The sequence below is a fragment of the Phlebotomus papatasi genome, chromosome 1, assembly GCF_024763615.1.
Source record: "Phlebotomus papatasi isolate M1 chromosome 1, Ppap_2.1, whole genome shotgun sequence".
NCBI lineage: Eukaryota > Metazoa > Arthropoda > Insecta > Diptera > Psychodidae > Phlebotomus > Phlebotomus papatasi.
In genome coordinates this window covers 84,434,960-84,448,167 of record NC_077222.1, presented here as the reverse complement: position 1 = coordinate 84,448,167, position 13,208 = coordinate 84,434,960, and the positions used below count along the sequence as shown (strand labels likewise).

Sequence of the window (13,208 nt, the reverse complement as noted above, 5' to 3'; positions counted from 1 at the left end):
AAAACGTGCAAAGTCACCCGCAACGACGGTATGCAAATTCTAAATCTAAAACACATCTGTCTAAACCTAAACTATGCTTAACATCCATTCCATTGGATGCGAATAATAAATCATTTCATTTAGAATAAATTTGTTATCACATTTTCATTAAAACTGTTCCAATTTTGGGATTGTATCGTCAGTTTTATGGAAGATTGTCGTATTTGTCATATTTGCATTTTATGCAAATAATGGCAGCGTTTGTATCGTCATTTGCACCAAATGCAGTCACATCAACGGTTGATGCAACAGTCGATATGTTTATTAACATTTTCTTGCATCAGACAGTTTTCAGAGTTAGGGCAGAGTCACATTGACAGTAAAATGCTCATCGTATTTCGTTAATTTACGCATATTCATTGAAATTTTTCCGCAATTTCTCGATTACCGTATTACCTTATCTCATTCTTGGTGGCACTAGGTGAAAATAATAAGAAAATTGATGGAATAAAACGTAAATGCGATAAACGGTGAGCAAAAAAAACTGTACGATTAATTTTTCTTACAGTTTGTTTTTTTGCTCACCGTTTATCGAATTTTCGTATTATTTCTTCAATTTTCTTATATTATTTTCACCTAGTGCCATCAAGTATGAGATAAGGTAATACCATAATTGAAAATTTGTGTAAGAAATGCAATGAAAATGCGTAAATAATATTTAAATATTTAATTCCCAATTTTGAGAAAGAAATTTTTGATGTGAATAAAATGTTTTCTATACAGAAAAAAATATCTCGTAAAATTGGTCGTAAATGTTTGTGAATTCCTACTGGGACTTACGATATTTTCGTAAATCGTATAATCCAGAAAAAAGTTAGTAAAATTTTGTAATTTTTCACAAATTTTGTTCGTAACATGATCATATTACATATAATCACTAAAGAACTGTTTTTGTTCCAGATATCTCTGATGATAATAAAATATCTATCTATCTTCTTATAAATATTTGCTCGTAAATATTCGTATACACATAAAAAAATGTTCGTAAAATTTTGTCATGTGTTCGTAAAGTTTTGTCAGAAAAACAAAAATATACGATAAATGTTTGCAAAAGAAGAAATAATGCTCGTAAACTTATATTATTACAAACAATGTTTGTGAGAAGGTACGAACTTTTACGAAGCTTTTTGTGAGTTTTACGATTTACGAGCATTTCCTAAGTCCCCAGTTATTATTATTATATTAATTATATTAAATTTATTCAAAGTCAACTGCAATAGCTATGTCATTATTTGCGAGCCATTACATGAATTTGAAATTCCTGTAAAAATTAAAGAAAATTATTATTTAACTGAGTATTTCCTCGAAAAAATTACAACACAATTAACCTGTATTAAATTTGAGTGTATTTTCTCCATTTATTGTCATAATGGAACTTAAAAAATTCAACAAAATTTCAGTTTGCCGCCCAAATTAAAAATATTAACTAAAAGTAACGTAGTCTGAAAAATATATAATTAGACAAAAAAACTTTATATTTGAGCATTCCCACTTCCAAAGTCTTCCAAGCACTTCATTTTCACATATACACCACTTATGATCATAATATCTCCCCCTTGGTATTAGCTATATCTTAGATTTTTTTATAATTCTTAAGAAAACATACAATAATGTTTTTGTAAATATAACGAGATATTTTCGTAAATTTGTTCAGTTATTATTGTTGCATTTCATATCAGTTTACGGTATTTTGAAATTGTACACTGCCATGGCTAGATATTGCACCCCAATTGCAATATATATGTCCTTTAGAGACAATGACAGGTAAATTATCCCCATGAGAGGAAAAATAAAAATCTTTTGTATATAATATGTGTTCATCGGGGTTGTCATCATAAGAGTAAAGGGAATAATATATGGATTTCAGTGTGCAAAATGAAGCTACGCTCTTCAATAAGCACCCCCATGAGAGTCAAAGAGGTGTTTATGGGGAAAGTCAGTGAAATAGTGTATATATAAAGGCAATAAAGTGCATGTAATAGTTCACAAATGCTGGTGAATCAAAAAGATTTATTACACAGGGGGTAAATGCCTTAAATTGTCAATAAAAAACTATTTTCCTTATTTGATTTTTCCACCTTCAGAAAAGCATGCGAGAACGTGAATGTGGTGCAAAAAGTATACCGGTTAAAACGAATGAGTGAAAATAGATGGTGGTATATATAGTATTATGCCACCTCTCTCTGTGCGATAATTGATTCAGTCGTACCTGTAATAAATTGAATTTACCCTCCATCCACCTTTCACCATCCCTCGCACAACCATCGACGTGGAGAACATAAAAATGTTGATACAGTCTTTTGATGGAGCAAAGTGGAAAAGTGCGGAAGATTAAGAAGAACAACAATAAGTAATTCAAAGGGAGGGATGTTGGTATACTAGAAAAGTAGGAATTTTTTTTTCCACTAAGACATCAGGTGAAAAATAGCTGAGAGTTTTTGTAAATGGTGTGTAGTATAGGATTTTTTTAGACCATTTTCTCTCTCTTCTCTTGTATAATTTTCCTCATATCTCCCCCCAAGCTTCCAGGAGGGAAGGAAAGTTGAGACAACAACTTCATTGTTTTCAAGAATTTCTCTACTTTTGCCAGGTTTCTTCTCGGTGAGCCTCCATCCTGGGGTAGAAAGTTTGTGCGAAAGTCTCATTAATTAGCATCACATTTATATGCAACACCCCTAACAATCTCATTACCAGATTTTGACTAAAGTAAATTTAGTGTGGAATTTTTTTGTTACTTTCGTACTCTCTCCCCAGTATGATAAAACTAATGATTGATAATCCCCGTCAAAGTTGAGAAGTTGGGGAAAAAATAAACGATAGCTGAGTGAATAAAAAAAAATTTATAGATACTCTCCGGAAATGGTCATTTATCATTGTTTTATCGGCTCTTCATGTTCATGGATGAGGCACTGCGTGGCGACAAAAGGGGTGGCTTTCACATGGCATTTCATTGGAAATTCAGGACAACAAACCGGAATATGGCATTCTCAGTAGTGCTCTTTAGTGGCTCTGTACCCATCACATTTATGTGGGTGGTTGAGTTGAGACCACTCTCGAGGAATTTTCCATCACGGGATGATTGTTGTGTCTGTCCATAACTTCCCAGCCAAGAGCAGCGTCAACATCCTTCTACTCCACTTACTATTTTTCTCCCTGGCTAATGCCATAAGGACGTGTTCTGTCCTTCTGTTAGCACTATATAATATACTCATATACATTGAACGTGTATAAATTCCATCAAACCGTAAAATTAATACTATTACGCCAACGTAAATGGCCAAAATATATACTCATGTCGCATGTCTCGTGGATGTGACATTTTCTGCACGTTTTAGTCGCATCTCAATGGGATTATTCCATTTCATAATATGGGAGAATTTTTTTCTGAAACTCTATCAAATTCAAAACGTAGTCAGGCATTTATATACCACCGCATGAGGTCAAGGACAGATATCTTTTATTATAGAACTAATAAACCTAAATAACTTCGTATATGATTTTATAAAATAAAATAAAGAATCTCAGCTAAAATCAGATATATCCAGTGAGATAAATAAGAAGGGTTAAAGAGTGAACCGCGAGTAGTGATAGATCTGCTGATCGGCGCCAATTACTCACTGTGATCAGCTAATCACCCATCATCGGCTAATCGGTAGCCAAAGTAAACTGTAAAGCGGTTCTCAGACCAGAGGTTTAGCCCAGTTCCTAAAGTTCTCAAAATCATATTTAAGAAGGATTTTAATTAAATTTCCAGAATCTAATGTACCATTAATACCCTTAACTTCCTACCCTAAAGCGGTCTTCAGACTAAAGGTTTAGCCCAGTTCCCGACGCTCTCATAATCCTAAATATAAACCAATTTTATTGCTTTTTTCAGAATTTAATATAGGTCATTGTCCTTAATAATCCAATCCTAAGTTATTTATTTTTTTAATTTTGATTGTTGAAAAATTAGAGCAGTTAAGCCATATGGGTAATGCCCTAGACACATACTTACGACTTAAGCCGAGAGACGACTTAGTGGAAAATTATGGACACGTAGTTTAATCATTATGAATATAATTACGCTAAGCCGTCTCTCGGCTAATCCTCAAGTCTGTCGAGGCCCTAAGTCTCAAGTCTGAAGCCCGTATAAGTCAAAAATTTCTAAAAATCTTGACGGTCAAGATTTTTGAGAAGTTAAGCTGTATGACTAAACCTTATGCCCCAAACGCACTTACGACTTCAGCCTAGGAACGGTCTAACGCAATTATGATCAATATTTCCAACAGTTTCTCAGTTCCAAGAGAAGGATAAATCAGGAACTGATGGAAATGTAATATATTCTTTAATTTGATTGTAATTACGTTAAGCTGTCTCTTGGCTTAAGTCGTAAGTGTGTCTAGGCCATTAGATCTTAAGCCCGTATAAGTGGCAGACTTGGGTTTACCCTCTACAAAAACCGTTTGCAAATATGTAAAATTAAATTATCACGAAACCGTTTTGATTTTGAAGTTTTTTTATATAAAAATTCGCTGATTTTAATTACCAAGATCGAACTAATAGGTTTGAACGTTAAATTCCGATTATGTGATCTTAATTTTTTTTAAATAGTTAAAAATGATGACAAATATTTATGATTAGACCCTTAATTTTAAAAGAAAAGTCCAAAAGAGGACGGAATAAGAACACAAAAAATCTCAGGTTAATCCTTGAACATATTTAGGCTCTTAAATTTGGCATTAAAGATTTATTTGTAGATATGAAGTCCTTTGCATAAATTTTCCTTACTTAATTCTTTACTTAAAATTTTGCAGGCTAAATTATTAAAATAACTTGGAGAAAATTATAGTTCCTTTGTGTGGGAAAATTAATAAAAGCAAGAATAAAAGCGTGAAATTCAAATAATCTCTAATATTGTTATGACAAGAACACAATTAAAAAGGTAACAAAAAGCCAACATTTTTCTCAGCTCTTTGAATATTAAAATTAAATCAAAATTAAAATAGAGTTACAAAAGCTTTTCGGAATGCTCCAATGTTTAACTTTGTACCCTTTATATTGTGATTTTTTAATCACAAAATATAGTGGAGAATGGGACAGTTTTGGTACGGATGACTTACAAACTTTAAAATTTTAGAATGATAAATAATGGGGACTATGGTGCTTATTTTCAAATAGTCAATACCTAGATAAAAATTAATTAGCATTTACGATTCATTTGTGCTACTTGGGGAAGCTTGAATTCAATTCACAAACGTTTGGTCAACGAGCTTTATGGCCTATTCACACAAATATGTATTTCGTAAAATTGTTCATAAGTGTTGTGAATTCTTACTGGAAACTTACGAAATGCTCGTAAATCGTATAACCCACTAAAAATTTCGTAAAAGTTTGCACTTTTTTACAAACAGTGGCCTCAATTCTGAGACCAAGATCAAAATCAAGATCAAGAAAATTTCAAGATTTTGGTATTCTGAAATCAATAAATCAAGATCAAGATGTCAAATCTGTCAAATATCTTGAAATCTTGAAATCCAAGACACAAACCTTGTGGATATCAAGATTTGCAATTCCGGAACCAATATTTCAAGATTTCAAGACGTCAAATTTATTGTTTTCTTGAAATAATTTCAAGAACTTCTCGGAGGTGCTTGAAATTTTCAAGATACTAACAGTTTTAAGAGTTTCATGCGGAAATTGTTTTTGATGAGGAATATTTTTACAAGAGATGATACAAAAAGAGAAAATGATTATGAAAAATGCTATATTTGATCTTGTAATTTAATCGTAATGGTACATATTTTCAGATGTACGTTTCGAAGTACAACACCCTGAGAATACCTGCAAAGGACATCTTGAATAAGCATTTTCGAGTTTATCACATGTCACGAGTTTTGTTTGCACTTCTTTTTATTCCCGATTATGGACTGTAATATATTATTTAATACAACATATAATTAATTTTTCTAATTTATACGGTGAGATTTCAACAAATTCGGCAAAGAAATGAAGATATTTGTCAGAAGTGACGTGTCGTTAAGTGTGGAAAATATTGAAATCTTGGTTCTTAGCTAAGACATTTTAAGTTCTATTAATGTTTCGCGTCAGAATATGAAATTTTGATCTTGGAAATAGTTGACAGCTTGAAATTTTGATCTTGATCGTCTCAGAATTGAGGCCAGTGTTTGTAATATGATCACTTGGCGAGCACTTTTTGTTCTTTTTTCATTACCAATTGACACCCTTCCAGACACAATTAGAATATGAAATTTGAAGACTTCTCTTTGTAGGAAAAGGTAAAATAGAGAAAAAGCTGTCCTACTTGCATTTTATTAATTACGTTATATAAATTTCAATATTTTGCCGAAAGCGTCAATAGGGGTTCCCTGTCGAAGAAGTATTTCTTTGATCCTACACTGAGAGAAATCCGAAAAAGTTAAAATAACATTTCGGAAATGTTAATTTTACCCTGCATTATTGATCCGAAATCGGTGTAAATATTATGCTTTTTAGGTGTATTAGGGATTAAATTAACCCTTTTTCATGTTGATTTTACCCTTAAAAAGGTGTAAAATTAACATTAAAAAATGTTGATATATTTTTACACCTAAAAAGTGTTCAAGTTCTGAGGAAAAAATGTTAATCGCACCCTCTTTTTCTCAGTGTAATTATAATAATCAATTTTCTCAAACAGTCGATCCGTGATATCCTTTGTATCCTTCTTGGCCTTATTTAAAAATATACAACACATTTCGTATAAAATAATTTATTATCCCAAAATTTTATGCGTGAAACTATCCTAACCCTTTTCTACTGTCGCATTAGAGCTTTTTACATCTTAATTGTAACGTTTAGTATACATACTCCTTCAGTATGTAGTGTAGGATCTATATAGAGTATATTCCTCCAGTATAGGAACAATTCCTTCTTAGATATTATTTGTAGCTTATTGATCCAACCTGTATTACATTAATTGCAAGCTTATTAAATTTTTCGTAAATACTGTTCTATAAGAGAGTTATGCGGTTAATTACTAGAACTAGACAACTAGACAGTTAAATATTTATATAGTGGTAACACAGAGTGACTCCACCCTATTTAGTTTAACTAAAAGAGCGCATAAATGCACTTAAATTACAAGAAGTATAAAAAATATTAAATACTTCAAAAACTTGAAAATATGCAAAATTTAGACATGTCGCGAATGCTATTCCACTCTCACATCGCATATATTTCATAAGGATCTTATCACATTATTTATCTGGGCCTGGAGTGATGTTACATAATCCCCTCCTTCATGGCTTAACATTTCATGATGAGACTTAACAGTGAGAAGGCACCCTCACACGTGATTCTTTTGAACATTCGCGAATAATATTAGTGCATAAAAAATGTAATCCATTTTCCGGATGTTATATCATGAATTAGTTATATGTTTATTTGACCTGGCAATGTTGAAACCTTTGGGTCTCTCCGTGTGAAAAGGGATTTTATGAAATGCTATTGGATTGATATATTATGTGTATCTACTATATGGATACCCATATAATTGCATATAGGGAGCTCTGAGAGAGTTTCGGAAGTGTTGAAATAGGGACCAATACTCTGTAATTCGTTTATTTTTTTTTTATTACCATTTATCTGGCAATTATCACAAATTTGTCATTTATACTGATCAAATCGTGTAATATTATGCTCATGTACATCAATTTTTCACTCCAATAGCCATCAGCGTTCTCGTTGGGTGATCTCTGTGTTCCTCCAATGGCCAATGTGCTGAAGGTGTTTCTGGAGAATGGTCAAACGAAATCATTCAAATATGATGCCACTACCACTGTCCAGGTAATGATATTCCGCAAGAATTATTGCTTTAATCTTCTATGGGGAAAATATTCCTATATGTTGACCGCATATGTTATTGGAATGGTGTAATTAATTAACATGATACCATGTGGTCTTTTGTTCCTAAAATAATAGGACGTCGTGACATCCCTGAGGGACAAATTGTGTTTGAGCGCCGGAGAGCATTTCAGTTTGGTGTTGGAGCACGTTAAGAGCCTCAAAAGGAATAAATTGACACTTTTGGATCCACAGGAGACACTTGTACGGGTAAGTGTGGACTCTTTTAGTGAAGAGTGTCACCTTTTCCTGGTATATTAATACAATCATGAGATCTGATTACGTTCAATATACTCTTGATGAGATGAGATTAAATTACTTTGCATAAAATAACAGGGTTATTTAGAAATTCTGTGCGAGGTGTCTATACCTCAAAAAGAAGATTTCATAAATACCTGAAGGCTATTTTGAGGTTCACAGGTTCATAAAAAAAATCAGGCCATATCCTAGAACACAGAAGAGGGAAGAATGAATAATCTTTTTATTAGACAAAATACTTTTTGCATTCTTTTTGAATAAACCTCTGCCTAGGCTTTCCTAAGCAGGATGTTGTTGCTAAGTAAATTACCTCCAGGGGAGTTCTATTGTACTTTAAATGAACCACACATAAATACCCCTCATATGCTCTTATAATATAGTGCAGGAGTATATGAGATTTTAACTAATTTTTCTCATTCCACTTTTCTCTTGTGGTTTCCTTAAGATTGCGGCACGTCCTGGTGCACACAAACTTCGATGCCTCTTCCGGGTAACTTTTGTTCCGGTGTCAGCTGCAGCACTGGCTCAAAGAGACCTCAATTCTCTCGACTACCTCTTCATGCAGTGCTGCAATGATGTCACACAGGAACGATTTGCACCAGAACTTCAGCCGGATGTGGCACTTCGTCTGGCAGCACTTCATATGCACCAACATGCTTTGGCCAATAATATCTCACCAGCAAAATTGACTGTTAAAACCGTAGAGTGAGTATAAATCCGTTTTAGCCACCCCCCCCCTGTAGTCCTTCCAAATTCCTGCTACTGAAGTATTTTTAATGCACACAGGCGAGAATTTGGACTGGAACGATTTGTGCCTACATCCCTCATTGAGGGCATGAAGAGGAAGGAATTACGACGTCTCATAAGTCACTTCCTCAAGCTAAACACCCAAATGACAGGCTCCTCGAAGATGCTCACGCAACTCCAGGCAAAGCTTCACTATCTTGACATCATATCCGGCCTGCCCAGCTATGGGGCAAAGTGCTTTAGTACAAATCAACGCGATGGTGTTGAACGTGTACTTCTAGTCAGTCCACGATTTGGTCTCAGCCAAATTGCCGGTGTTAGAAATTCGGTGCCACAGCCCATATGTAATTTAGAGGAGCTTATAAGGGTAATTGTTACCAGAGAAGATGAAATTTCCTATTCAGTGGTTGTTTTTATGGAACCCGACCGTCTGGTGACATTCCTGATGGAGGATCGGGATGCCATAGAATTTGCTCTAGTTCTTGCTGGGTACTATCGCTTAGCCACAAATAAGGAATTGAATCTGGAGATGGAACGGGAGATTGTCATTGAAGACATTGCCCCACCTTACCTCTCACAGCATTCCGTTGTACCAACATCTTGGAGTTACCTACCGGCATCACCGGGTCGAACATACAGTATGGCCTTCTCGATGCCACCACCATACCATTCCACAAAGATCATTAGTGCTGCTCTTAAAGTGGGCGAACATCCCAACAATTGCGATCGAAATATGAACAGTACCCTATCGAACAACAACCACAAGACCCCGCAAATTGGAGAAGATGAATTTGGCTTTGATTTGCACAGTGTGATGGCAATGGAGATCCTTGAAGATACAGGAAAGACTAATGGGTATCATGGATTAGTCGAAGCAAGAAATGAGGAAGTTATGAGAAGGGTTGTTGAAATGCAGCGAATGGTTGAGACATCGGAGAGATATCTCAGTGAACAAGGGGAACTCCTCAATGATCAAGAATCCAATTCAAGCTTACGACTTCCTTGGAGACAGACCAGCGTTGAGCTCGATAGTGATTGCGATAGTATGAATAGCAGTAAATTATCATCAAATGAAGATACTACCCCTGGTCCACTGAAGCACAGTGATTCACTTATACTTCTGGCAGAGTGCATTAGTCAAGATCTTACGGGTATCACCAATGATTTGAATTCCATCTGTGGCTCACCATTTGCCGAAGTAAATGGTAAATCACAGCAAGGAACACCCAAAGTTCAACGTCGAATGCAAGGACTCAGTCAACTTCTGAGTGATCTGCAAGCCCTCGGTACGGATTGTTCTCAAAGTGAGAGTGACTCTGAATCTCTATACTCCCCAAATAATTCTCCGATTCACCGACAACAGAATCCGCAATACGGCAAATCTAGTAATACAAAGACAATAAGAACAAGCTTTGGCCTCCACAGTCCCGACAGTTCAGTCCTTGGAGGTGACAATAAGGACAACAATCTCAAGGAATACCTCCGACAATTGCGTGAGGCAAGCAATAGCGACGGAAGTGCTACCGATACCGATTTGGCAGCAAAGAAACTATCTGAACTCTATGGTTTCGAACTCTGTGATGATACACTCATTGAGACTGATCCCGATTTGATAGATTTAACGGCCATACCCCCTCCGCAGACACCCGATGAACTAGACGCATTGTCGGTAATCGATGCAGCACCAATGGGCTTTGGCGATTTGGCCAAGGGTCCACCAAAGAGTCCAATGAAGGAAGAGGACGAGCTGGAAAAATTCCTCGCACAGGTGATCATTGCACCACCCACGCAGAAAATTACACCAGCTAAGGAATTGACCCCTGAAGAGATACTCTCATTCATTATACCCCCACCGCCTGAATTAGGTGATGAGGTGACCAATGAGGCGAGGGTGAAAGAGACTGAACCACCTGTGCCAAGTAATGGAGTCAGAGAGAATGGCTCAGTAACTAAATGCAATGGAAACATTCCGTCGACAATGCCTCGAAGTTTTCCCACGGAGAATCTCTACAGTAATACCAGTGCCTACGACAAGGCATCCAAACCGGCCGAGAATCAGCATCAGAATCATGTGATTGAGTACTCTACAGTGGATAGGAAGGGTCCATTTTCATGTTGTACCAAGTCAAAGAAGGAGGAACCTTTAAAGATAACGGAGGAAATGAGTGCGAAAGAACAATCAATTATTACTCCTCCACCTAGAATGTGTCAGCACACCAATCCTTTTGTCATACCTGAGCGTCCGCCTAAAAGTGCTGAACTCCAGCTAAAGCTCAATTCACCAACGAGGAGTATACCGCAATCACCAAAACTCAATGGGGGCAGCAATTCATCATCCACAAGTAGTTACTATGACATGGACCCTCCAAATTTGCCACCACGCTTTGAGGAGAATCATCACAATCCCCCGGCTCTGACAACTCTACCCCCGAAAAAACCACCTTTGCCACCAGTGCCCCTGAAACCCAGTTCAATCCGAAGCCCTCTCCCGATTTTGAAGAATAGCACTCCATGTGGGAGTGAAAAAAACTCTCCAGTTCGCGTAGCGGGTATTAGTTCTCCGCACTTCCATAGACATCCCAACACCTACAAGGACATCGACAGAGCATTCAATACCAGTAGTAGTACAGATTCATCTCCAACGTCATCTGGCAGAGGATCTACAAATGGTCACAATCGTTCTAATAGCGATTGCCCAGCTGTTTGTCTCCAAAACCCTCCCAAAGATGCTCGTCCACAGCTCTCACTCCTGTGCTCACCGCTTCTGGCTCGAAGAACAGTCAACAATACATCTCTCTCGAGCAATTCCTCACCAGCTGGATCACCACAATTGAGCTCCAAGAATGGTCATGTGATGAGTGCAGAAACACTTTTGGCAAAGACGGATGTTGCTATGGCAGGACTACTAGTTAAACTTGATCAAATTGCTGCCATGTGTTCCGCTGCCCAAGCGGCTGGCGGTGGAATTTCCATTGATGAAGAAAAATTCCAAGCTGCACGAGATGAACTCACTGACCAAGCCTTGACTCTTGTTACAGCTTCCAAACTTTTAGTAGTAGCCCTCAGTGATCCCACCCTAGCATCTCTTCCTGAACACCTCACATCCTGCCTAACGGCTTTACGCAGGATCACCGAGCTCGCCCAAGACATGACTAGGCACACTTCTGCACCCCTTCAAACACGTAACATCGTCCTCAAGGTCCACGATGTAGCGTCGAGCTTCCGAGAACTGGCTGGTGTTAAAATTGGTGTCCTTGGTGCTGGCCAACTGGCTCTACAGGCAGAATGCTTAGCTAATATGCTAGCTACTCTCCTACGGAGTCTGCGAGTTTTCTCTCCGTAGTTGTACGATAAATTACTGCTGAATGGTAATACTATGAATAATCCCATGAATAATCCCTTAGGAGATTACAAAAGAAATTCTCGTGTGAATGTGTGTAAAGATAATTCGAAAACTTCATCATGGTGCATTATTTTGTAAAATTGATTACATTTTAGAAATGTCGATAATCTTACTATTAAATGATCTGAAAAAAAATTGTAATCTAGTAAAGGACTCAAAATCAAAAAATTGATGTAAGTGTAATTTATGCTAATGAGGCGGATGAACACGATGAGCAAAAATATTCATAGTTCCCATTATAAAATTAGAAAAAAATGTGATTTACAGTTAAAATGTTTTCAAAGTGAGATCCAATATGATGAGCATTATCTCTAATAGATAATGATTATTTTGAATTGAAAATTCTTCATATTGACAATCAATGGTTAATTTTCTTTTTTTATTGCCTGACTTTGATCTTGAAAAATTTTAAATGTAAAATCTTTGGGGCAGAGGGGGCAGAAGTATGTGTTGTCGTAATGTCCACGTGGACTAGGACTAGTGGACTTTTAGAGAAAGACCAATAACCATGTTTTTGGAGGGTTCGGAGGGGAATAAGGGAAAAGGAAAAAACCGTGTCTAGTAAATGTCCACATAAAGGAGGTCGTCGAAAACCAGATAATGATATCTGTTACCATTTGGTCTCTAGATCAGCAATCAATGTACGTTAGATAAAAAAAGCAATATTCGAGCAAAATTACCTGTTCTTTGCGAATGTATCCGATCCCAAATGCTAGACAGTAACACAGGATGTAATTATTGTCTTCTTAGTCTTTACACTGAGAAAAAAATAGGGAAAAATTAACTTTTTTTCTTATTTTTCTAATCTAATTTTAACACTTTTTGGGTGTAAAAATATATCAACATTATTTAATGTTAATTTTACACCTTTTAAGGGTAA

At 36.2% G+C, this 13,208-nt stretch overlaps 1 protein-coding gene across 1 annotated transcript in view; it reads left to right on the top strand.

The window, feature by feature from the left end:
- LOC129810439 (uncharacterized) overlaps nt 1–12,684 on the top strand; it is a 171,144-nt gene extending 158,460 nt beyond the window's left edge. The window contains exons 7-10 of the mRNA XM_055860926.1: nt 7,747–7,863; nt 7,999–8,130; nt 8,624–8,883; nt 8,965–12,684. Coding sequence (XP_055716901.1) covers nt 7,747–7,863; nt 7,999–8,130; nt 8,624–8,883; nt 8,965–12,268 — 3,813 coding nt within the window. The 3' untranslated portion in view covers nt 12,269–12,684. The remainder of the gene's footprint in view (nt 1–7,746; nt 7,864–7,998; nt 8,131–8,623; nt 8,884–8,964) is intronic.
- The last annotated feature ends 524 nt before the right edge of the window (nt 12,685–13,208 follow it).